This window comes from Girardinichthys multiradiatus, chromosome 1, assembly GCF_021462225.1.
Source record: "Girardinichthys multiradiatus isolate DD_20200921_A chromosome 1, DD_fGirMul_XY1, whole genome shotgun sequence".
Classification (NCBI taxonomy): Eukaryota; Metazoa; Chordata; class Actinopteri; order Cyprinodontiformes; family Goodeidae; genus Girardinichthys; species Girardinichthys multiradiatus.
In genome coordinates, this window is record NC_061794.1 from 18029681 (window position 1) to 18052575 (window position 22895).

Genomic DNA, 22895 nt, shown 5'->3' on the forward strand with positions numbered 1-22895 from the left:
CATTCTGCACATCTTTACTATATTCACCAACAGAACACCAAAGAGACAAATTTACGATGGACATTTTTAATTACAAATGAAAAAAACAAATTTCATTCAGGTCCCAGTCTCTAACGTGTCATGTGGATGTTTTCCAACTCTTCTTCTCCATGTTTTGAAGGACAGGAGGGCAGCAGGGCCTCATAACCCAGGAAAAAAACTATTTACAACAGTTTCACATCCTGGAAGGAAACAAAAGGAGAAAAACATTAATAAAAATATCTCAATGAAAATTTACTTGGAATGGAAGATACATGAGCATTTATTTGAATGATGACCAATGCTTTAGTACTACACTTTCAATCAATAAAAGGTACTTTCAGTTTCATCTGTTGCATTTTTTGAGCCAGATATGGTTCCCACACATCCACTAACAGGTACAGTTAGTGAGAACCATAATAGATTAGAATGGTTGACCTAAACAGACTATGCAAAATGTAGCCAACAGCCCTCTCCTACATTTTTACAAGTGGTCAGAAGTTTACATCCACACATCGTACGCAGGAATGTCATTAAGGTGGGGCTATACATAATTTATTATATACGTTTTCCCCCTAAGGTAGAATGTTGTACATACAACTGCAATGACTTAAACACAGAAATGCCTTTAAATTTATACAGACAGGGTCAAATATTTAATGTCCATATGCAGGTTGCACCTTTAAGTCTAAAATTCAGGATTGTATCAGGAAAACTAGGAATTTTAAAAACCACACTCCCAACTCTGCCAGGAATAGTTCTTAAATGCAGCTACTGTTTTGTCAAAAGTCACAAAAAGAGTATGGTCAAGGTGCATGCTGCCATGGGACTATTACTAGGATGTATTTACATATTCAAGTCTGAATATTCAACTGTGGTCATGTTTGGATGGGAAAGAAATCCACTATAAATTATTAACCTGTGTACCCACATCTGGTTTTTAAAGTTTATTTCAGTTCACTGAATATTGATTTCACCTAAAGAACAAACAGCTCAATAAATCAAGCAAAAACATTTATAGTATTCCTGCCCAATATGCACTATAAAATAGAAGCATTGTTTTCCTGAAGTTTAGGCCATAGATTCCATCAAAAATGAGAAATAATTTACAACTTATTTTCAGGATTTACCTGTGATGCTGCACTTGAAAAACTATGTGAGCTGAATATATTTTTGTTTCAATGCTAAATATACTTGTAGTTTGTTTAATGGAAAAGGTATGATCTGCAGTATCATTACCTTTTCCATGATTGGCTATCAAAGGTCAATTAACAGCCAACAAAAAAACAAAACAAAAAACAGAAGATTTATCAAAAGGTGAACATTTTATATTACATCTTTGAAAAAACAAAGCAATTTTTTTGTGATTTTGGGTCACAAACATTCCTAAGTTTCAATGAAAATTGAGATGCATAAATTACACTACAATTTCTGCTATTAAAACACTACAGCAGTCTTAATTTTTACCCTCCACATATGAATTTGGCATCATTACAGTTATTTTAATGCTCAAGTCTTACAGTTTTGCTGACATTTCTACCAATTGCCAACCCATGCAACATTCTATTAATGCTTTATAGAAACTACAGTATAATGCATCATTTAAATGGATATCACAATAAACTGAAAATCTATATTAAACAGGATAAACTGTGGCTACCAATATTTTTAAGCAGCAGTAACAATAACCCAACATAGGCATATAACATTGTAGCAGCCTGCATGTCAAGCCAGTCCATGGCTGATAAACTGAATCGTACATTCTGCTGTTAGAAGAACCTGAATAAAAGCTGCTCAATGTCACCTTCGTGGACCTACGTTCAGTGCGGGAAGAAACATAAGGATGACAAGAGCTACTCTGGCGGGTTGTTTTCAATAAACTTACATGCTGTTTTGGGCTTGTTGACTTTGACGCTGGCTTCTGCAGCCTTCAGTGCCTCGACTTTGAACTGCGGCTTCAGCGCAGCCCGCACAGCGTTGGCGCAGATGGCGGAGAAGCGGATGTAGCTGCATGAAGGACACACTGGTTAGCCTCATACAATGCTGGGTGCAATGATGAACGGGACGACACATTGTTATGTTTCAACTTATAAATACACTTGAACGAGTTGCTCTAAATTTTCTTTCATATTCTAAGCCTAAATATAACCCGTGCAAACCCCTAGGTTAAACACTAAAGCTAACTGAGGCTAATAGCACAGAGCGGAGGGCTGTGGAACTCGATTAAAGACACAGTTATAAAAACCTTAAAAATACTTTTAGTTGTACGAACAAGTCCTGTAACATATTACAGTTTTTAAGAAGCACCTCATACCGCGAATTCAAATATGACTACATTTTATTACCTCAGGCCTGCTTGTCTCCAATATGCAACCATTTTGACCACTCCGTAATTTCAAGGACAGGTTGGGAGACTACGTGATGACGTCATTTCAGACACGCAGGGCCTTTTCTGTCCAATAGGAACCGGATGTCAACGATGACGATTATTAAACACATCCCCAAACAGAAGCTCTCTTAAACGCTGACACGATGGTCCCTTTTACAGACACGATTCCACTTTAAGCAGTGTACTGATCGTAAATATTTCCTAAATACAATTATGAATGTGCTGCATTCCTACTGTTGTGTCTATTCTATTCAATTCTATGTGCTTTTTTTTTTTATCAAAAATGTTTTTTTTTTAAACGTCTTAGATGTAAACGTTCTGTGTGTGTCTGTGTGTGTGTGTGCGTATATATATATATATATATATATATATATATATATATATATGTACTGACCAAAAGTTTGGACACACCTTCTCATTCAAAGAGTTTTCTTTATTTTCATGACTATGAATATTGTAGCTTCACACTGAAGGCATCAAAACTATGAATTAACACATGTGGAATTATATACTGAACAAAAAAGTGTGAAACAACTGAAAATATGTCTTATATTCTAGGTTCTTCAAAGTAGCCACCTTCTGCTTTGATTACTGCTCCGCACACTCTTGGCATTCTGTTGATGAGCTTCAAGAGGTAGTCACCTGAAATGGTTTTCCAACAGTCTTAAAGGAGTTCCCAGAGATGCTTAGCACTTGTTGGCCCTTTTGTCTTCACTCTGCGGTCCAGGTCACCCCAAACCATCTCGATTGGGTTCAGGTCCGTTGACTGTGGAGGCCAGGTCATCTGGTGCAGCACCCCATCACTCTCCTTCTTGGTCAAATAGCCCTTACACAGCCTGGAGGTGTGTTTGGGGTCATTGTCCTGTTGAAAAATAAATGATGGTCCAACTAAACGCAAACCGGATGGAATAGCATGCCGCTGCAAGATGCTGTGGTAGCCATGCTGGTTCAGTATGCCTTAAATTTTGAATAAATCCCCAACAGTGTCACCAGCAAAGCAGCCCCACACCATCACACCTCCTCCTCCATGCTTCACGGTGGGAACCAGGCATGTAGAGTCCATCCATTCACCTCTTCTGACACGGTGGTTGGAACCAAAGATCTCAAACTTGGACTCATCAGACCAAAGCACAGATTTCCACTGGTCTAATGTCCATTCCTTGTGTTCTTTAGCCCAAACAAGTCTGTTCTGCTTGTTGCCTGTCCTCAGCAGTGGTTTCCTAGCAGCTATTTTACCTGTTCTCTAATCTGAGCTGCTGTTAACCTGCAATTTCTGAGGCTGGTGACTCGGATGAACTTATCGTCCGCAGCAGAGGTGACTCCTGATCTTCCTTTCCTGGGGCGGTCCTCATGTGAGCCAGTTTCTTTGTAGCGCTTGATGGTTTTTGCGACTGCACTTGGGGACACTTTCAAAGTTTTCCCAATTGTTCGGACTGACTGACCTTCAATTCTTAAAGTAATGATGGCAACTCGTTTTTCTTTACTTAGCTGCTTTTTTCTTGCCATAATACAATTTCTAACAGTCTATTCAGTAGGACTATCAGCTGTGTACTATATCCACCTCCTGCACAACACAACTGATGGTCCCAACCCCATTTATAAGGCTTGAAATCCCACTTATTAAACCTGACAGGGCATACCTATGAAGTGAAAACTATTTCAGGTGACTACCTCTTGAAGCTCATCAACAGAATGCCAAGAGTGTGCGGAGCAGTAATCAAAGCAAAAGGTGGCTACTTTGAAGAACCTAGAATATAAGACATATTTTCAGTTGTTTCACACTTTTTTGTTCAGTATATAATTCCACATGTGTTAATTCATAGTTTTGATGCCTTCAGTGTGAAGCTACAATATTCATAGTCATGAAAATAAAGAAAACTCTTTGAATGAGAAGGTGTGTCCAAACTTTTGGTCTGTACTGTATATATATAACCTTTAATGAATATGTCAAAACAACATCCAGCTGTTTGTATTCTAACATCTCAGTTGTTTCAAACATTTCCTCTCTCATGTTGCTGGCTAGAAAACGAGTCGCTAACGAATTCAGGTGTGCTATCGGTGCTGAATGCAGGAGTTGTAGCCGTAGATCTGAGGCTGATGAAAATTGTGCCTCTTCAGCCTTGATCTGGTGCTTCACCAGACTGGAAGTATTCACTTCACAGGTGTGCCCTGTCAGGTTTAATAAGTGGGATTTCAAGCCTTATAAATGGGGTTGGGACCATCAGTTGTGTTGTGCAGGAGGTGAATATAGTACACAGCTGATAGACCTACTGAATAGACTGTTAGAATTTGTATTATATCAAGAAAAAAGCAGCTAAGTAAAGAAAACCAAGTGGCCATCATTATTTTAAGAAATGAAGGTCAGTCAGTCGGAACAATTGGGAAAACTTTGAAAGTGTCCCCAAGTGCAGTCGCAAAAACCATCAAGCGCTACAAAGAAACTGGCTCACATGAGGACCGCCCCAGGAAAGGAAGATCAAGAGTCACCTCTGCTGCGGACGATAAATTCATCCAAGTCACCAGCCTCAGAAATCGCAGGTTAACAGCAGCTCAGATTAGAGAACAGGTCAATGCCACACAGAGTTCTAGCAGCAGACACATCTCTAGAACAACTGTTAACAGGAGACTGTGTGAATCAGGCCTTCATGGTAAAATAGCTGCTAGGAAACCACTGCTGAGGACAGGCAACAAGCAGAAGAGACTTGTTTGGGCTAAAGAACACAAGGAATGGACATTAGACCAGTGGAAATCTGTGCTTTGGTCTGATGAGTCCAAGTTTGAGATCTTTGGTTCCAACCACCGTGTCTTTGTGCTGCACAGAAGAGGTGAACGGATGGACTCTACATGCCTGGTTCCCACCATGAAGCATGGAGGAGGAGGTGTGATGGTGTGGGGTTGCTTTGCTGGTGACACTGTTGGGGATTTATTCAAAATTTAAGGCATACTGAACCAGCATGGCTACCACAGCATCTTGCAGCGGCATGCTATTCCATCCGGTTTGCGATTAGTTGGACCATCATTTATTTTTCAACAGGACAATGACCCCAAACACACCTCCAGGCTGTGTAAGGGCTATTTGACCAAGAAGGAGAGTGATAGGGTGCTGCGCCAGATGACCTGGCCTCCACAGTCACTGGACCTGAACCCAATCGAGATGGTTTGGGGTGAGCTGGACCGCAGAGTGAAGGCAAAAGGGCCAACAAGTGCTAAGCATCTCTGGGAACTCCTTCAAGACTGTTGGAAAACCATTTCAGGTGACTACCTCTTGAAGCTCATCAACAGAATGCCAAGAGTGTGCGGAGCAGTAATCAAAGCAAAAGGAGGCTACTTTGAAGAACCTAGAATATAAGACATATTTTCAGTTGTTTCACACTTTTTTGTTCAGTATATAATTCCACATGTGTTAATTCATAGTTTTGATGCCCTCAGTGTGAAGCTACAATATTCATAGTCATGAAAATAAAGACAACTCTTTGAATGAGAAGGTGTGTCCAAACATTTGGTCTGTACTGTACATATATACATTCATTCATATTTATCCCCCCCCGTGGCAATATCTTCACACAGTGGATGTCTATTAGTTGGCATTTTGTTTATTTTAATTTTATTTTACTTTCACCTTTTTTGTGTTTTATTTATCTAGGTCTGTAAGACCAATACACTTAAATGCCTTTACAAATTTTATTTATTCATTACATCTATTTGTCTTCAGAATTTTAAGGGCTCCATTTGTAATTGATTTTATTTTTCAATACTATGTGTTCGAATAAAATTTAAAAACACATGATTTAATGAATTATGTATTTAATTTTCTTATATGTTAGGTGAATGTGTATATCGCTGTTTTATATATATTTAATATATATATTTAATTTATTTCTTATTTGAGTCATTTCTTTATTTTATTTGTAAACACTTTGCTTTGCAATGTTGTGTGTGTGCATAAATAAGGTTTCCGTGGTCTGACTGATTGAAACTATCATCCTAAATAAAAATATTTTGAGGATTCACTTTAGAAATACGTCAAATATAGAGTGCTTAAAAAAAGTCCAGTTTCCTTTTGGGGATATTGAAAATTCTTTTTGTTGCAATATAGTGCAAAACCTTTCGGCTATTTACCAAAACCCTGATATTTAAATACACTTCATACAACGTTTTAATCTTACATCTAGACTGGATTTGTATAAAACCAGGTAGTGAGTAAGTGCAGCTTAAATCTTTGCAATTCATTAAGAGAAAAAAATAATTATGAACTGAATAAATAAGTTGTTGATTGCTCTGGATAACACATGACAGTGTGTTTGTCTGCCACTAGGGGGCAGTATGGCTGTTTAGCTGAAATACACCCAAAGAAAGACTTCCCTCTTTGCTTCAGTCGGTTTTCGTCCTTCTTCCCTTCGGTCACGCTGTCGTTAAGTCGCCGACTCCCGAGCTTCTGACAGAAAAGCCTGTAATAATGAAGATCTGGGCGTCAGAGCACATTTTCAAGTAAGTGTCTCTCTTCCTGCCAATATATTTAACCAAGCGTACGGGTTGCACAACTATGGTTTTGTCTATTGTATAACCTTTTCTGGTTGTTCCCTCGTCTTTTCAATCGCTGCTGTTGTTAGCTTCCTCAGCCAAGGTTGTGGAGAAGTTAGGGAACTTGATTGAAATCGCTTTAAAGTACACTGCCAGCCATTTACCAGTTCTGTCTGTTGCTGCTTGTAACGGATAACATGGCATACTTCGAGCTTTTTAACGTGTGAACATTAGTCTTTGTTGAATAGAAGTAAACCGTTAGCCGACTTAACGCTCTTCTAGCGTTAGTATGAAAGCATTTTTTTTAATAAAGTTTTTGCTAAGTTTCGTCACAATGCTTATAGTTAACTGAGCTTTTCACATAAAGGGTCGTGTTCGTGGATTCGGGAGGCATATTGTTTTTTTTGTTTTGTTTTTTTTTACCACCAGTTTAACATTATGTACAGCATTGTCTGCGTTACATAACTGTTATTGTGTGAGCCTGGCGCAGCAGAGACGTCGTCAACAAATAAACAAGGATTTCTTTACGTTCTTCCCCATTCAGGACGCCGAAAATAAGTAGATACAGAACAAAAGTCTGGTTTGGGTTCTTTTCCATTTCTAGAAGTTTCTGGCTGAGCTCCTACGTAGTGATGCTGTGAGTCTGCGCAGTGCGCGGCACGCAGCGCTGCTGCATGGAGACGGCCAGTCAGTCTGCTATTGATTAGTTGTGTGTGATTCTTGTGACTTAATTATCAACTTTTAGCTGACAGGCTTTTCAGAAAAAAAACTACCATCAATAATTTTTGATGTACTTACAGGTGTTCTCTTTTTTTTTTCAATCATAACATTGCCCGAAACATTGCATTCAACCTTCTAAGAGCGACTAAATACAATCTGTTATATTGATTTATTGTTATTTAACCGATATAAAATAGGCAGATCGGAGCAGAAAAAAACAAACGTGTGAAGGAAACGGCAAAGCAGAGTAAAAAAGAAAAGAAAAACAGACAAAATATTTTGAAGAAAATTATGCGACATAAACAAGACACCAACTACAATTGCTGACATTTAGATATATTGATCAAAATACAATTTGGGTCAGTTTGTACCCAGACATTGCTGTTTTTTTCCTTCAATATTTTACATATGTACTATACCTTCCCTACTGGGGCCTGCTGACTCTTATGAAATATGCCAGATATAATCAATTCAGCTTTTGGAAAATATTATTCATAGCACCAACGTAACCACATTTTCTGACAGTAGAGTATAATAAATTACTTTAAATCATTGGTAGTCAAAGCAGTTATGAAATAATCTCTTGGTACTATTAATTTTTGGCATAATTGCAATGCCACAACTTGCATCAGAGGGCTCCATTTCGTAGCCAAAAAAAGTCTCTATGAAATGACCAAAACTACAAAGGTACCTTTCTGTAAAGGGGTGCGGTGACTAGTGATGGATACCGAATTCAGTACTTTTATAGGTACCGACCGAAATGAGTCGGTACTACCACGTACCAATTCACGTAAAAGCAAACAGTACCGTGTTTTGGTATCTAAACGCATCGTTGTAACACTGAGGGAGTGGAAGAGTGGGTGATTTTACATGCCTGACATGAACACAGCATTGCACACACAAGAGCCTAAAGACGTCAGAAGCCGCTGGTACCATCAACAAAGCATGGCTGACTGGAAGCACTCGAAAGTATGGCTCCACTTTTCAAAATGCGAAGCAAATTACACTCGCTGCAATATTTGTGACAGGAAGTGCAAGACCAGCATCAGGAATACTTCCAGTCTGGTGAAGCACCAGATCAAGGCTGAAGAGGCACAATTTTCATCAGCCTCAGATCTACGGCTACAACTCCTGCATTCAGCACCGATAGCACACCTGAATTCGTTAGCGACTCGTTTTCTAGCCAGCAACATGAGAGAGGAAATGTTTGAAACAACTGAGATGTTAGAATACAAACATCTGGATGTTGTTTTGATATATTCATTAAAGGTTATATATATACAGTACAGACCAAAAGTTTGGACACACCTTTTCATTCAAAGAGTTTTCTTTATTTTCATGACTATGAATATTGTAGCTTCACACTGAAGGCATCAAAACTATGGATTAACACATGTGGAATTATATACTGAACAAAAAAGTGTGAAACAACTGAAAATATGTCTTATATTCTAGGTTCTTCAAAGTAGCCTCCTTTTGCTTTGATTACGTTGTGTCCATCAGTTGTGTTGTGCAGGAGGTGGATACAGTATACAGATGATGGTCCTGAATATTTTGAGAAATAAATATTTTAAATAAAAAAATTCTGAGATTTTATTATAAAACAAATTAACATTTGTTGCCACAAACGCAGACAAAAGTATTGAAAATTGGTACTGTTGAGTACCGATTCCCAGGTACCGGGCATCGGTACGGAATCCTTACTCCTTTAAATATGGCTCTTTACTGTCCATATTTATTTGTTTAACTCTAATGCAAATGCTTAGTTTACTGAAAGAGTCCAGACAATAACCCAACTACCTTATATAAGTCTTGCTTTGCACGTTGAACATTTAATTAAAATGATCTCATTGTTTTCATGCTAACAGCCACCCATGGGAGACGGTGACCAATGCAGCGATGCAGAAGTATCCCAACCCAATGAACCCCGGCGTGTTTGGTGTTGATGTTCTGGACAGAAACGTTGATTCCCAGGGACGGTTACACAGCACCAGACTACTCAGCACAGAGTGGGGGCTCCCCGCCATAGCAAAATCTGTATGTTTGCTGATACTTTAATATAAGTCATGTTCAAGGTTCTCTGCTCTGCGTTAGGCTTGACGTTTGCCTTTGCTTTCAGATCATTGGAGTAACAAGAACATGCACCTACGTTCAAGAGCATTCAGTCGTGGACCCCAACCAGAAAACATTTGAGCTACAGTCAACAAATGTAAGTAAAACTGCTAAACGTTGGACACTAGTCTGTTCCCTGGGTTCTAAGGTAAAGGAACAAATTAATCGATTTAGGACCGAACCTAAAGAGGCGTTGGATGAAAAAAAATAAAACTTTAAATAGACTTTCCATTATTGAATTGGGTTTGCTTAAGTATTGTTTATGGTTTCACTTTAGAGCAAAGGGCTGCAGCTTTTGTTGGCTGCATATAATTAAACCCTTCCCCAGTTCGTACCTCCATTTACTGCTTGGCGCTAACCATTTCATCTGGTCATATTTATCCCATTGTAAATATTTACCTACCACAGCGGGTACTTCTTGGTCTCTGGGTGGCCATTTTGGTGAGTAATGGAAATACATTTTTGTGAAAATTGAACAAAGAGGGGGAAAAAAACATGCTATGTAACCAAATTTCTGTGCTTGCTCTAACTGAAGATGCTTAATTTCTGAATGATTATAAAAGCATCTTTTATTTCTAACATTTAAAATTGTGTGTTTTTATTGTAAATAGTTGCATAAATGAGCTAAATGTGAGGATTTAGGCAGGTCCGCAGATAGAGGTATTACACGTCCCATAAAGTCTAGTCCAAAACAAGCAAAACCGTGAAGGGGAAAAAAGTTTGTTTTTAGAAGTCATAATGCCCTTTAGGAGGCAGGGGCAAATAATGTCAGAAAACGGTTCTTTCCTGGCTGTATCTGATGTAAAATTGAATTCCTATTTATTTAAACGTTTTGCTTTTTAAAAACATTAGTTCCAACTGTTTTATCTGCCTAGATCTCCTTCACCAACCTTGTATCTGTGGATGAGAAGTTGACATACAAGCCACATCCAGAAGACCCTGGAAAGTAAGTGACTCAGACTTACTTATGTGTTCTGTAGCCATGAGCAGTAAAAATGTCCCAAAATATGTTTTAATTTGCAAACGTTGTTCTTATTAAGAATGTATATAAAGCCTAGAACACCAGAAACACTAATAGTTGTGCTTTCTGTGACTGTGTTTGCTTGGTTTGTGCTTCAGAACAGTGTTAACCCAGGAGGCGCTGATCAGCGTAAAAGGTGTCAGTCTGAGCAGCCACCTAGAGGGACTCATGGCTAAGACCATGTCTGTTAATGCCAATAAGGTGAGTTTGTTTTTATTTGACCTTCTTATATTTCACCAAAACAAAGTGGCCATATTTCTTTTACTAAATAGTTGTGTTTCCTGTTTGTAAGTTGTGCAATTATCGTTTTCAGGGTCGGGAGGCGATGGAGTGGGTCATCAGACGGTTGAACACAGAGTTTGAGGAGCTGGCAGCAACTGCTCGTGGCTCCATGCGCGTTCCCATGGCAGCCGCTGTCACAGAGAAATGACCCCAACATTTCTATTAAATGTATTTTCAGCTTACTTCAGCACCATAAACTGACAGACTCAAACATGTTCCTTTGGAAGGGGCCCCCTCCACTAATCTGCCAAAACAGCCTCTGGTACGTTCGTCTGTTCTTCCTCAGCAAGTCTGCACCGACTTTTTCCACTTGTCTTTGTGGGCAGTGACAGGGAACACTGAGTTAGCTTAAAAAAAACAGGGTTAAATCAGGCTGATGGGCTCATAGCACTCTCGTCTTGTGATGTAGACGTTTTTAAGAGTAATTCACACTGTGCCTACACGTGCGCTCAGCAGCGTCACCTTTCCGTCCCCTTTGTCTCTGTCTGTAACATTTCCTTGTTGTTTCAAACCTTTGCAAATGGGTTGAGTACATTTTTAGAGTGTCTGGTCTTTCCTTGTACTACAGAGCTGAGAGTAACTGGAAGTAAAAAATCTCAGCAGCTGTTGCTGTTGGAGGGTTACATTTCTCTGCTTCCAGCGTGTGTTTGAGGTTGGTTTCTAGCAGTGTTGTGGATTAACACGGGTAGAATCAGTGACAGAAAAGGCAGATTCTCTCTGTACTTTTAGGCATCTGACACTTCTGACTGGAGATTTCTCCTCCTGCAGTGACCCAAAGCAAACCACGCCACATGAGCAGAAGGTCGCATCGTAGAGTGTTGTACCTAAAACAAAGGCAGCTTTGACTTGCTTTGAGGTTCTCAATGATTAGAAAAGTGATACAGGTGCTGGTTTATCAGCATAGTTGATTTCTCTTATTGTGTCTCTCTGATCTATTTTTAAAAATGTAAAATGAGGTCTCTTACAGTGAGGGTAAGCTGTTTGGTTTACATGTTGCAGTTTAAGAATGTTCGTATTTGAATGTTTAACTTATTTTTAATATGTGAACTTGAAGTAGAAGACCTCGAATGGGGCACGTTTAAATGAGATATGTGGGTTCAGTGTTCACTGATGTCACAGCTCTGCAGCGACCGTACCAACTTTCCTAATTTAATACCAGCCTCCACTTGAACCTGTATGCTTTGACCACTTCATCCTCCTGTTTGTAAATGTCAGTGTTATTTTTATTTGTTGGGGTGAACACTTGTGAAGATTGTTAAACCGCTCGTTTCCGGAAGCTGTTGGCTTGTGGCATAAAATAAAAAAGGAGGAACATGTTTTATATAGTTTTTGTTCTAACTGAATCAAGGAGTTGCTTTAGAAGACTCGGCTAAACGCACAAGGATGAAGTGAGCTATGGAACCGTGTTACACTTTTCATGTTCTTCCTTCTTCCTCTCATGGGAGAATTTGCATTTATACAAATGAAAGTTTACATGCAGGACGTTTGTGTTCAGACTGACTTCACGGTACACAAATAACAGAGGTTAACACCATCACAAGTCTACAGTCGTCAGTCTGATCTCATCATCAACCATAAACTGGTCTTTCATTCCAGCTCCACCTGTTCAAAAGCTGTTTTTAAAAACCATATTTGACAATAATCTGTTTCATGTTGCGTCCTCCTCTGAACACAGTGTCTCCTTTCATGAAAGGAGAGTGATGTCTTCCTTCGGGGAACCTATTTATATTTTTATGGTGCTACATTCCAAGAATGTAAATGGATACTAATGAGTGAGCACTGAAAAGTTTCAAAATAAAGAAAAGTCATTGTTTCATCGATGCTGTGGCGTGTGCTCTGTTTTAAGTGAATTACCTGTGTGAAAGTTAAACTAGATTCATACAGTTTTTTATAATTGCTAAAGAAGTATTTTATCCTTATTTATTTAAACAATTACATGTGTCTGCTTTAATGACACTAAAAAACAATCGATTATTATTTTTTTCTTAAAACTGTAGCCTTAGGAAGTCAGAAAAATGAATAAGATTGGATGAAGAATGTGGAAATTTGTCACTCTACATTAGCCGCCTTTTACAGTCCCCTCCACATTCACTGGCATGCTGGGAAAAAATGTATAAAAACAGTCTTAATTCGATTCAAAAATACTTTATGAATCTCAAAGAGAAATGAAATGTGGCTCATACAGATTTCTTCAAAGAGCCATTGTAGATGCTGATGGCTGTGTGCAGGTAGGATAAAATAAATTCACAATCTCTTGCAGAAAATAATTAAACTTTATTCTCTTAGGGGGTGCATCCTCCCTTTTACTAATATAGCATCTTTCAGCGCACAGAGAGAGGGATCTTTAACTATTAATCTTTGCACAATTTTCTCCACTTTATACATATTCTTTTTTCTCTCTTCCTCAGCTCACAGGTCTTCTGTAGGATTTAGAGTGAAACCATTTCTTTGTTGTTTTAGGAAAGATCCAGTGATGACCCATCTCTGGTTATAGAGTCCACAAAAGTTTTATTATCGGACGTCGTCGTCTCAAAGATTTTATGATGCCATGCACAAAGCTTTTACAACTTTAGGAAGAGAAACAGGCCCACAGCATCACAGATCCTACACCATACTTAACAGTGGCCATGGGGTGCTTATACTCGACCTTTCACCTCAAATGTACTTGTAGTGTTTGTAGTTCAAAAGCTCAGTTGTAGTCTAATCTGACCTAAAGAAAGACCATTCCAGTAGAGTTCACCTGTACATTTACCTTTTTGACGGTGGGACAGAAAAGCAGAGCATGCATTGCAAAAACCTAGTTAGCAAGTAGATTTCTAAGAGATGTTATAGAGGCTTGTTGACCCCTTCCCACTGCAGTCCTCTAATAATAAGCTTTGGAGATATTCTTTATCTCTCTTATCATCCCGCTCTGTGTGTGAAGGTGTTATAAAGAGATTCTTGTCCAGAATGGAGCTTCATGTCTTATTTGTACCCCAGGAAAACAGAAAGTCATTGGTGAGTTGTTTCCCATTTAGCTACTCAGATGCTCCTAACCAAGTGATACATTTCTGAAACATATCGTTTTTAGTTATAGTATTTGATTATGAATAAATGAAAATGAATCAATGTACCTACATTTATGGTAAATCATTTTTGCACAACTTTACCAGGGAAGTGTGGAGATATTCGGTATTTTCGTAATTCGCAATAACACCATGCAGTAAGTGTATTAATATTTAATTTGAAGCAAATACAGACAGTACTCTTTCAGTTGTCGACCAGTTGTATATCTGAGCACCAGACTCACTAATGATGAGACATATTTGTGTACATATGTGTTCATTATCTGTTTAGGTGTTAGTCTATTGGATAGCAAGGCTTGGAAAGATGTGGTAGATTGAGGTTTACACAAGGTGCTTTTCCCTTGTGGAGAAAGATTTAGACCAAATCAGTTTAAAGGCTAGAAAGTTTGAGTATGAACCAAGAAAAAAAATCAATTTTACACATTTTATGTTTATAAGTAGGAGCGTCTATCTGTTTGCAGAGTCTCCGCATCTGAAGAAATGGCTACAAACCCCTGTTGGGAAGACAGACAATGATCAGTGAGACAAAAAAAACACCTTTCTTTTTAACCAAAGTTACATCCATATCTTGTCTCTATTGAATAGTTACCTTCTCCATCTTCAGAACTGTGTTGACAAGTTGTATGTGTTTCATTCTTGGTAAAATGATCCCTTTTCTCAGTGTTGCTGAAAAAAAGGAATACATTTCAAGACAAATACTTAGCAGCCTCTAATCTACAGTGGTTACAAGGACAAAGAGCATGATTGTTTCACACATATTTATTTAGTATCTGTTATATCTGGGAGTTAATGAAGTAGAAATCAATCATTAAAATTGAGCAGTGAACAGGGGGATTTAACTAAAACTTACCGTTGACTTTTCCTAAGGCCAGACCCATTCCTGTCTTTACTACCTTTTCCAAAGAATCAGTCTGCAGACAGAAAAGCCATTTTGCACCTTAACCAACAACAAATCATCTACTTTTCATAATGTGCCACTTACCTTAAAGGCTCCAATTTCACTTGAGGCCAGTGTCAAGGTAATGCTAAAAGAGAGCAGTGTTGTTACTTTGGGTGGCATTCAAAGAATGGGTGTCAAATATAAAATTTTGATACAATTTTACACGCACTTATCTAATATCACAGAACCCATCAGCTTTCCTTTATCAATTATCAATTTACTGGTGATGTTAGAGTCCTTGAAGGGAAAAAAATGAAATGAGTTAATTTAGCTTGTTAGTATACACAATTTTAGCAGATTGAAACTAAATCGGTTGAACTTAAACATTTAAATTTCCTTCACTATGGTCTAAAATGAGAAGATAAAGGTGCATAAAAGAGATTTGTTGGTCATTCTTACAGATCAAACAGCAGATTTACTCACAATGTTGAGTTTGAACAGTGGGACCTGAGTACCATTTGGTTCAATGGCGACGGCCTTTGCACTGACTTGGGCCCCCAGGACAGCAGCGCCAGGCTGGAAGGAAAACACTGGAGCCTCTCTGGCGTACAACATAAGATTCATCAACAAACCTGGAAACATCTTGGGAAGCTGGACAGAAAGAGAGTTATATGTTTTAGCCTGAAATATGTTAATAATATATGTTAATTAAAGCAGTTCAAAAGGAGGAACTTTCAATTGATACTTTTAGTTATACAATAACAGAAAGTGGTAGCTACTATGGAATACCAATATAGACTAGTCTAATCGAGAAGAAGTCTCAATATTTTCATTTAAATCTTACTCATTACAATTAGTACTATAGTCTATGCTGAGCTAAGGTCTGGACCTGATTTAAGCCATAATAATTGATGAATGAGCTTTGATCTAAACCATACCATTGTTGCTCTGGCTACATGTTTAGGGTCTTTGTCCTACTGAAAGGTGAACTTCTGCCCTAGTCTCGAGTCTGTCTCCACTTCTAACAGGTTTCCTTCCAGTATTGTCCTGTATCTAGCTTCTGATAAACTCTCACCAGCTTCCCTGTCCCTGCTCAAGAAAGTTCGCTTGTTTCACAATTGCGATGATAGTGTTATCAGAATGATCTCCAACATCAGTTTTTCTCCACAGTGTTTTGTAGTTTTGAAAGACATTTATCTGTTTTCTTTCACTTCACAATTTGCTACTTTCTACGTGCTTCTCTTTTACAAATTAGTTCAGTAAAATACACTGAAGTGTATAGTTGTAATGTGACCAACTGTGAGAAAGGTCATGGTTTACAAATACTTTTGTAAGGCACTGTAGGTTAGAAAGCTGTATCATGATCCCATTAAGTTTAATATTTTACTCTATTGAGCTGCAACACTTAGCTCCAGATGAGAGACATTTCACAGTGGCTGAAGTACAGTGTCTTGCGAAAGTACTCGGCCCCTTTGAACTGGTAAACCTCTTGCCACATTTCAGGCTTCAAACATAAAGATATAAAATTCTAATGTTTTGTGAAGAATCAACAACAAGTGGGACACAATCATGAAGTGGAATGAAATTTATTGGATGTGTCAAACGTTTTTAACAAATAAAACACTGAAAAGTGGGGCGTGCAATATTATTCGACCCCTTTACTTTCAGTGCAGCAAACTCACTCCAGAAGTTCAGTGAGGATCTCTGAATGATCCAATGTTGTCCCAAATGACTGATGATGATAAATAGAATCCACCTGTGTGTAATCAAGTCTCCGTATAAATTCACCTGCTCTGTGATAGTCTCAGGGTTCTGTTCAAAGCACAGAGAGCATCATGAAGACCAAGGAACACACCAGGCAGGTCCGAGATACTGTTGTGGAGAAGTTTAAAGACGGATTTGGATACAAAAAGATTTCCCAAGCTTTAAACATCCCAAGGAGCACTGTGCAAGCAATCATATTGAAATGGAAGGAGTATCAGACCACTGCAAATCTACCAAGACCCAGCCATTCCTCTAAACTTTCATCTGGAACAAGGAGAAGACTGATCAGAGATGCAGCCAAGAGGCCCATGATCACTCTGGATGAACTGCAGAGATCTACAGCTGAGGTGGGAGAGTCTGTCCATAGGACAACAATCAGTCGTACACTGCACAAATCTGGCCTTTATGGAAGAGTGTCAAGAAGAAAGCCATTTCTCAAAGATATCCATAAAAAGTCTCATTTAAAGTTTGCCACAAGCCACCTGGGAGACACACCAAACATGTGGAAGAAGGTGCTCTGGTCAGATGAAACCAAAATCGAACTGTTTGGCCACAATGCAAAACGATATGTTTGGCGTAAAAGCAACACAGCTCAACACCCAGAACACACCATCCCCACTGTCAAACATGGTGGTGGCAGCATCATGGTTTGGGCCTGCTTTTCATCAGCAGGGACAGGGAAGATGGTCAAAGTTGACGGGAAGATGGATGGGGCCAAATACAGGACCATTCTGGAAGAAAACCTGTTGGAGTCTGCAAGAGACCTGAGACTGGGACAGAGATTTATCTTCCAACAAGACAATGATCCAAAACATAAAACCAAATCTACAATGGAATGGTTCACAAATAAACGTATCCAGGTGTTGGAATGGCCAAGTCAAAGTCCAGACCTGAATCCAATCGAGAATCTGTGGAAAGAGCTGAAGACTGCTGTTCACGAACGCTCTCCGTCCAACCTCACTGGGCTCCAGCTGTTTTGCAAGGAAGAATGGGCAATAATTTCAGTCTCTCGATGTGCAAAACTGATAGAGACAAACCCCAAGAGACTTGCAGCTGTAATTGCAGCAAAGGATGGCGCTACACAGTATTAACACAAGGGGACAAATAATATTGCACGCCCCACTTTTCAGTTTTTTATTTGTTAAACAAATTTGACACATCCAATAAATTTTATTCCACTTCACGATTGTGTCCAACTTGTTGTTGATTCTTCACAAAAACTTAGAATTTTATATTTTTATGTTTGAAGCCTGAAATGTGGCAAGAGGTTGAAAAGTTCAAGGGGGCCGAGTACTTTCAAGGCACTGTATGCACTGTTTTTGGGAGCAGGAATGGTCACTGTCACACTGTGGCTTTGAACTTAATCAACTCAAAAATACAACTAACTCTGAACTGATAAGCCTACCTGAGGAATGAACATTCCCATTGAGGAGGTATTCAGGTGAAAAGGACAATAAGGAGGCATCTGAAACCATAAAGCATCTCTTTAGCACCAAACATTTCCAGCAAACAAAGAAGTCAGTGAACACAAATGCACAAAATGTCCTCCTCTGTTCTTTCTTTATGGATGCACCCACCATGCTGTCATTGATAAGGACTTGAAGCTGTCCTGCTGAGAAGTACCCAAATGAGGCAGAGTTCAGAGTGAACTCAGACATTCCCATCGACAGCATATAGCCCGCCTGCTCAGGCAAGGTGAATTGCTGGGCCACAAAGGGAGGCTCTTTGTGAGTTTTGATGCTGTAGAACTCCCCCTGTGAATAAAGAGATCACGGGTTTGTCATAAAACATGAATGCATGTTCAACATGCCACAGAGATAAAGATATTTAAGCTTGTCTGGTGCCCTGCTTCCATGTGTGTAACTTTACCTTTAACCCTAACTTCAGATTTGAAGCATCAACGACAGGGAGACCAGTGAGAGGGACGTCGAGAGTGAGAACTTCATTTACACCAAAGGAAACTGTCACAACATGAAAATTATTTTTGTATTTCAATCAGAATTTCTAAAGCCTTCAGTTAAAATTTAAGTAATTTTTTAAGGAGGTTGCAATACCGTTCATAGCCTGTAGATGGTGGTCCAACTCCACGATGGCGTCCTCAACTTCAGGACAGATCTGAGGAGAAAACAAGACAATGTTTAGATCTTTTAAAGTGAGCTTCGGCTAAGTAATTAAATATAAAAACAATCTTTACATAATTATGGTGTGCTGAAATACATACTGTATTTTGTATTATCCCAATGACCTGTCCCTTGAAATACTTGACAAATGGCTGAAAAATCCAACTGTGGACATACAGCAAAAGAGGTCTTTTGCAGGTCTTTTATCCAGGCATCTTTGTGGGTTAGATAAGTCCCTTCATTAGTGTTTATTTCTGTACCTGGCTCCACCGGAGAACTGTATGTCAACATCTCTGACTGCAGCGTTACAGTTGATGTTGGTGACAGACAGATGCCCCTCAGCATCACTCCCCAGGTGCATAACAGAGGTCACATCAGTGTTAAATATAGCCATGTTGAATGATCCACCATCATGTCTGGAGATTCAAAAGAAGATCAGTGATGTTGCTGAAAATTTCACCAATAGGACTAAGATCTGGTGACATACTAATGCTGCTTAACTTGAAGAGCTTTATATACAATAGCCTATATTTGATTTTGAATGTGCCTTACTAGTTGCAAAATAGTTTATATTCCTTGAAATTGTTTAGATTTTGTCAGGTTAAACCCCATAAACTTATATGTAATTCAACTTAAATTCATTTGGTTATCTTTTTTGTTGCTTCCAGCTTCTATCGACTGATTTTTTTGCCCATTCCTCTTTGTAAAATAAAACCTTGGATGGAGAGTACATGTAAAAATATTTTTTCCATAGTTTTGCCATAGATTCTGTATGTAAGGAGTTGTCTTTTCTGATGACAATAACCTTAATCTCCTCTCCAGTTTCCAGTCTTTTGCTGTTTCTGACAGGTTTTCTTCCAGTATTGCCCCATATTTACCTCCATCAATATTCCCACTAACTCTCCCCAGCTTCCCTGTTTCTGCTGAAAAAGCAGCACCACAGCAGTTTCAGGGTAATGTACAGTGCTGTTTTTTCACCAGGGTTTGCATGTAGGCCAAAAAGTTGAATTCTGGTCTCATCTGACCAGAGCATCGTCCTCCTCATTTGTTATGTCCGCTACAAGGGTTATGAAAAACTGCAAATGGGGCTTTTTATGGTTTTCTGTCAACAAAGACTTTCTTCGGGCCACTTTTGTGAAGTAAGAGATTTTTCCACATAGGCTTTGGATCTTTGCAGGTCCTCCAGATTTACTATGAGCATCCTGCCTGCTCCTGTTATTAATGCTGTTCTCGCCCGATTTGTTAGTTTAGATCGGTGACCATAAATGGCAGGGTTGCAATAATGCTATACTGTACAGCTTGGCAGTCCATCACAGGATTACGTAGATACACAAGGCACAAACAACCATGTAGGCACACACTCATACCTAAGTGTAATTTAGAGTAACCATTTAACCTTACAGTAATGCATTGTGGGCTGTGGGAAGAAGTCAGTGAAACCTCAAGAGAACCTGCATGCACAGGGAGAACATGCAGAACTCTATGCAGAAAGACACCATGCAGTCCATGTTAGTATTTATTCGCTAATTTTCTTTGACCAACCTCTGATGCCTTTACAGCACACCTCTTATACTGACAATAAATTACACGCAGATGGATTCCATTTATTTATATTGAAACTAATGAAGGGTAATAACTCCATTAAATTTCTTTTAGGGGTATGAAAGCGAAGGAGGACTGAATACACATGTAGGCCACACTTTATAGATTGTGCTTTCTAAAACAGTTTAATAACTATGTATTTTTCCTCCCACTACTGTTACTTTATAGTAGCCTCTCATCTAAAATCTTTATAAAATACATAGAAGTTTGTGATTGCAATGGGACTGAATGGCAAAAGGATAAAGGGGTGTGAATATTTTTGCAAGCACTGTAGATTTGTCAAAGAAAAAGAAAAAAAAACATGGTTCAGTTATACTTTAGGCTCATAATAATGCACTTCATTTTCTCAGTGCTCTAATTTTGCTACTTGGGTCTACTCAGATTTTAAATATTGCATAGGGTGGGTTAAATTTTATTTTCAGTTAAACTTTTCGGTTTTCAGTCTGATAGGATTGATAGAGCTGAAAAAATAGGAAGTAGAAATCTCAAGCTTCCTCATTCTTGAGCAAGATGAGCAGAAATAAAACTTAAGGAAATCCCCTATTGTTTTTACAATACTGTTAAGTGATAAAAGATAGAGTCCTGGTAGAGTTATAAAAGCAATGAGGAATATCTTCCTTCTAACATGTTCATACATTTCTGGCTTGCACTCTTTCATTCAGAATGCTAGTTCAGTATTAGAAGCTGTCTCTTTTTCTAACTGACTGAATTTACTCCTGGTAAATCTGTCTTGGAAAGTCTGGATGTTTTGATAACCAGTTTACTTTACCATAAGAAACCCCCAATGAGACAGCTCTTAGGAAAAGAGGGATTATTTGTGTTCTAATCAAAGCATTGAAGGCCAAAAATGAATGAAAACTCACATTAAACCAAAACGTGTCCTCCAATCACCAGTAAGGGCCAAACTGAGACCTGTGATGGATGTCTTCAGGCCTATATCCTTGACAAACTCAACGACAGGCTCTGGAAGATCACACTTTTGTATAGTCACACTAAAACAGAACAGAAAGAAAATAAAAGTGTAATGTGTAATGTACTTTCAACTAATGTCAGCAGGTTGTATCAAAGAAAACATACCGCAGCTGACCTCAAAGGCTATGCTTTCTAAACACTGACATTTATAAAACCAGTTGTAGACATACTTATGAATTGTTTCTCATTATAAACATGATCCTACCCTGATAGCGTGTAGTATACCCTTCCAATAAAGATGTCAACATCACCATTGATGTCAGGAAAGGTTATTTGCGTCAACTTCTCCTGAATCCATCCGGTCCCCACATGTTTCCCTGCAACAACAGTGCATAACAGAGCTGGCTGTACTCTGAGAAAAGTAAGCTGGTACTCTGACTAGTTTCCCTTTCTCTGCTTAAGAAAAGCCTCCCACAGCATGATGCTGCCACCACCTTGTGTAAAAGTGGGGATGGGGTTTTCAGCTTGATGTACATTTCTAGTTGCTTACCACACATAGCATTTCGAGTTGAAGGTCGTCACGTGACAAATTTAAAGAGATATTTAATCATTGGGAAAAATTATTGGCTTTTCCCAAGAAAAGCAACACTTGTTTGGTTATAAAGGCAATGATTGTAATACATTCAATTGCTGGCATTGTTTTCCAGTGTTTTAACTATAACAATGGTTATGTTAGATGCATAATGAAGCCTTGGAGCAGCTCTGACAGAAGCACACGTATCAAGTATACCACAACATGCCTCCCTGGTCATTGTTTTATCCTGACTGGACTTGTAATTACAGGCATTTAAGTTATTTAAGACCACCATACATCACCTTACCATACTGGAGACCTTTGTTTGTTAGGATGACTTGTATTGCAGGGTTCTCTCCACAGGAGCACGACAGAAGCATAAAGACTACTATCACAGATGGAAGCATTTTTTTCTGGGCCTTCCTTACCTGTAAAATGACTAAATGGAATGAGTTTGAACAATATCTTGAGCCTTTATAACATGTTTCAAAGTTTCTAAAAATCAAAAATGGCATTGATTCCATACCTGAAATAAGGAACAAATGGCAGATGAAGTTGCAAAGAAGCTCTTGAAGAAGGAGTTTGAGCTATAAGAGAACGCTCTGTGTCCTCAGCATGTCAGTGGCTAATGATAAGCATACAAATGCATCTTCTACTTCCGTAATGTACTGATGAGAAGTGAAACTGACTGACATCTGGTAATAGCAGCGAGATAGTTGCCTGTGAAGGTATGAGGAAGTGAAAGCAGTACAGTTCCTCTGTGTTGCTTCTCAACTAAAGGGTGCAGTTAATTTCACTAAAGGATTCCCACTGTTTAAGGCTTAAGTTATAAACAAACTGAGAAATTCAATTTAAATAGTTGTTTGACCTAAAGTGTCTGTAGTATAAAGGGTCGAGGCTGGCGAAGTGTACGTT

General features: G+C 38.7%; 3 protein-coding genes across 4 annotated transcripts; 1 reads left to right on the forward strand and 2 right to left on the reverse strand.

Moving 5' to 3' along the window:
• Positions 1-50: 50 nt before the first annotated feature.
• atp5f1e (ATP synthase F1 subunit epsilon) lies at positions 51-2514 on the reverse strand. The gene is made up of 3 exons (XM_047390770.1): positions 2364-2514; positions 1904-2025; positions 51-221 (listed from the first exon to the last, which is right to left on the reverse strand). Coding segments are annotated over exons 1-3 (156 nt in total). The 5' UTR covers positions 2396-2514; the 3' UTR covers positions 51-219.
• A 4221-nt stretch (positions 2515-6735) lies between these two features.
• Positions 6736-12879, forward strand: LOC124870689 (PRELI domain containing protein 3B-like). Its single transcript, XM_047369520.1, has 6 exons — positions 6736-6895; positions 9517-9685; positions 9768-9857; positions 10636-10706; positions 10880-10982; positions 11095-12879. The coding sequence occupies exons 1-6, from the start codon at positions 6864-6866 to the stop codon at positions 11209-11211; spliced, it is 582 nt and encodes a 193-aa protein (XP_047225476.1). The 5' UTR covers positions 6736-6863; the 3' UTR covers positions 11212-12879.
• Positions 12880-14266: 1387 nt separating this feature from the next.
• bpifcl (BPI fold containing family C, like) lies at positions 14267-22648 on the reverse strand. Of its 2 annotated transcripts, none has more exons than XM_047369500.1 (16): positions 22507-22648; positions 22288-22408; positions 21672-21783; positions 21358-21486; positions 19153-19308; positions 18994-19057; positions 18827-18887; positions 18642-18733; positions 18350-18526; positions 18178-18237; positions 15492-15659; positions 15238-15305; positions 15111-15153; positions 14979-15039; positions 14718-14794; positions 14267-14622 (listed from the first exon to the last, which is right to left on the reverse strand). In XM_047369500.1, exons 2-16 carry the CDS (start codon positions 22385-22387, stop codon positions 14560-14562), a joined length of 1431 nt encoding a protein of 476 aa, XP_047225456.1. In that variant the 5' UTR covers positions 22388-22408; positions 22507-22648; the 3' UTR covers positions 14267-14559. The 2 variants fall into 2 exon arrangements, with proteins under 2 accessions (XP_047225456.1, XP_047225464.1); XM_047369508.1 differs by having other exon boundaries at positions 22288-22419; positions 22507-22626.
• Positions 22649-22895: the final 247 nt, after the last annotated feature.

Coding starts and splice junctions, on each gene's coding strand:
- atp5f1e (XM_047390770.1), bottom strand. CDS start 2,395: ATGGTTGCATATTGGAGACAAGCAGGCCTGAG. Junction 2,026..2,363: donor TGGAGACAAGCAGGCCTGAG/GTAATAAAATGT, acceptor TCCTTCATGCAG/CTACATCCGCTTCTCCGCCA.
- LOC124870689 (XM_047369520.1), top strand. CDS start 6,864: ATGAAGATCTGGGCGTCAGAGCACATTTTCAA. Junction 6,896..9,516: donor GCGTCAGAGCACATTTTCAA/GTAAGTGTCTCT, acceptor TCATGCTAACAG/CCACCCATGGGAGACGGTGA. Junction 9,858..10,635: donor TTGAGCTACAGTCAACAAAT/GTAAGTAAAACT, acceptor TTATCTGCCTAG/ATCTCCTTCACCAACCTTGT.
- bpifcl (XM_047369500.1), bottom strand. CDS start 22,387: ATGCTTCCATCTGTGATAGTAGTCTTTATGCTTCTGTCGTGCTCCTGT. Junction 21,784..22,287: donor AAACAAAGGTCTCCAGTATG/GTAAGGTGATGT, acceptor CTGTTGTTGCAG/GGAAACATGTGGGGACCGGA. Junction 18,888..18,993: donor TTGGGATAATACAAAATACA/GTATGTATTTCA, acceptor TTTTCTCCTCAG/ATCTGTCCTGAAGTTGAGGA.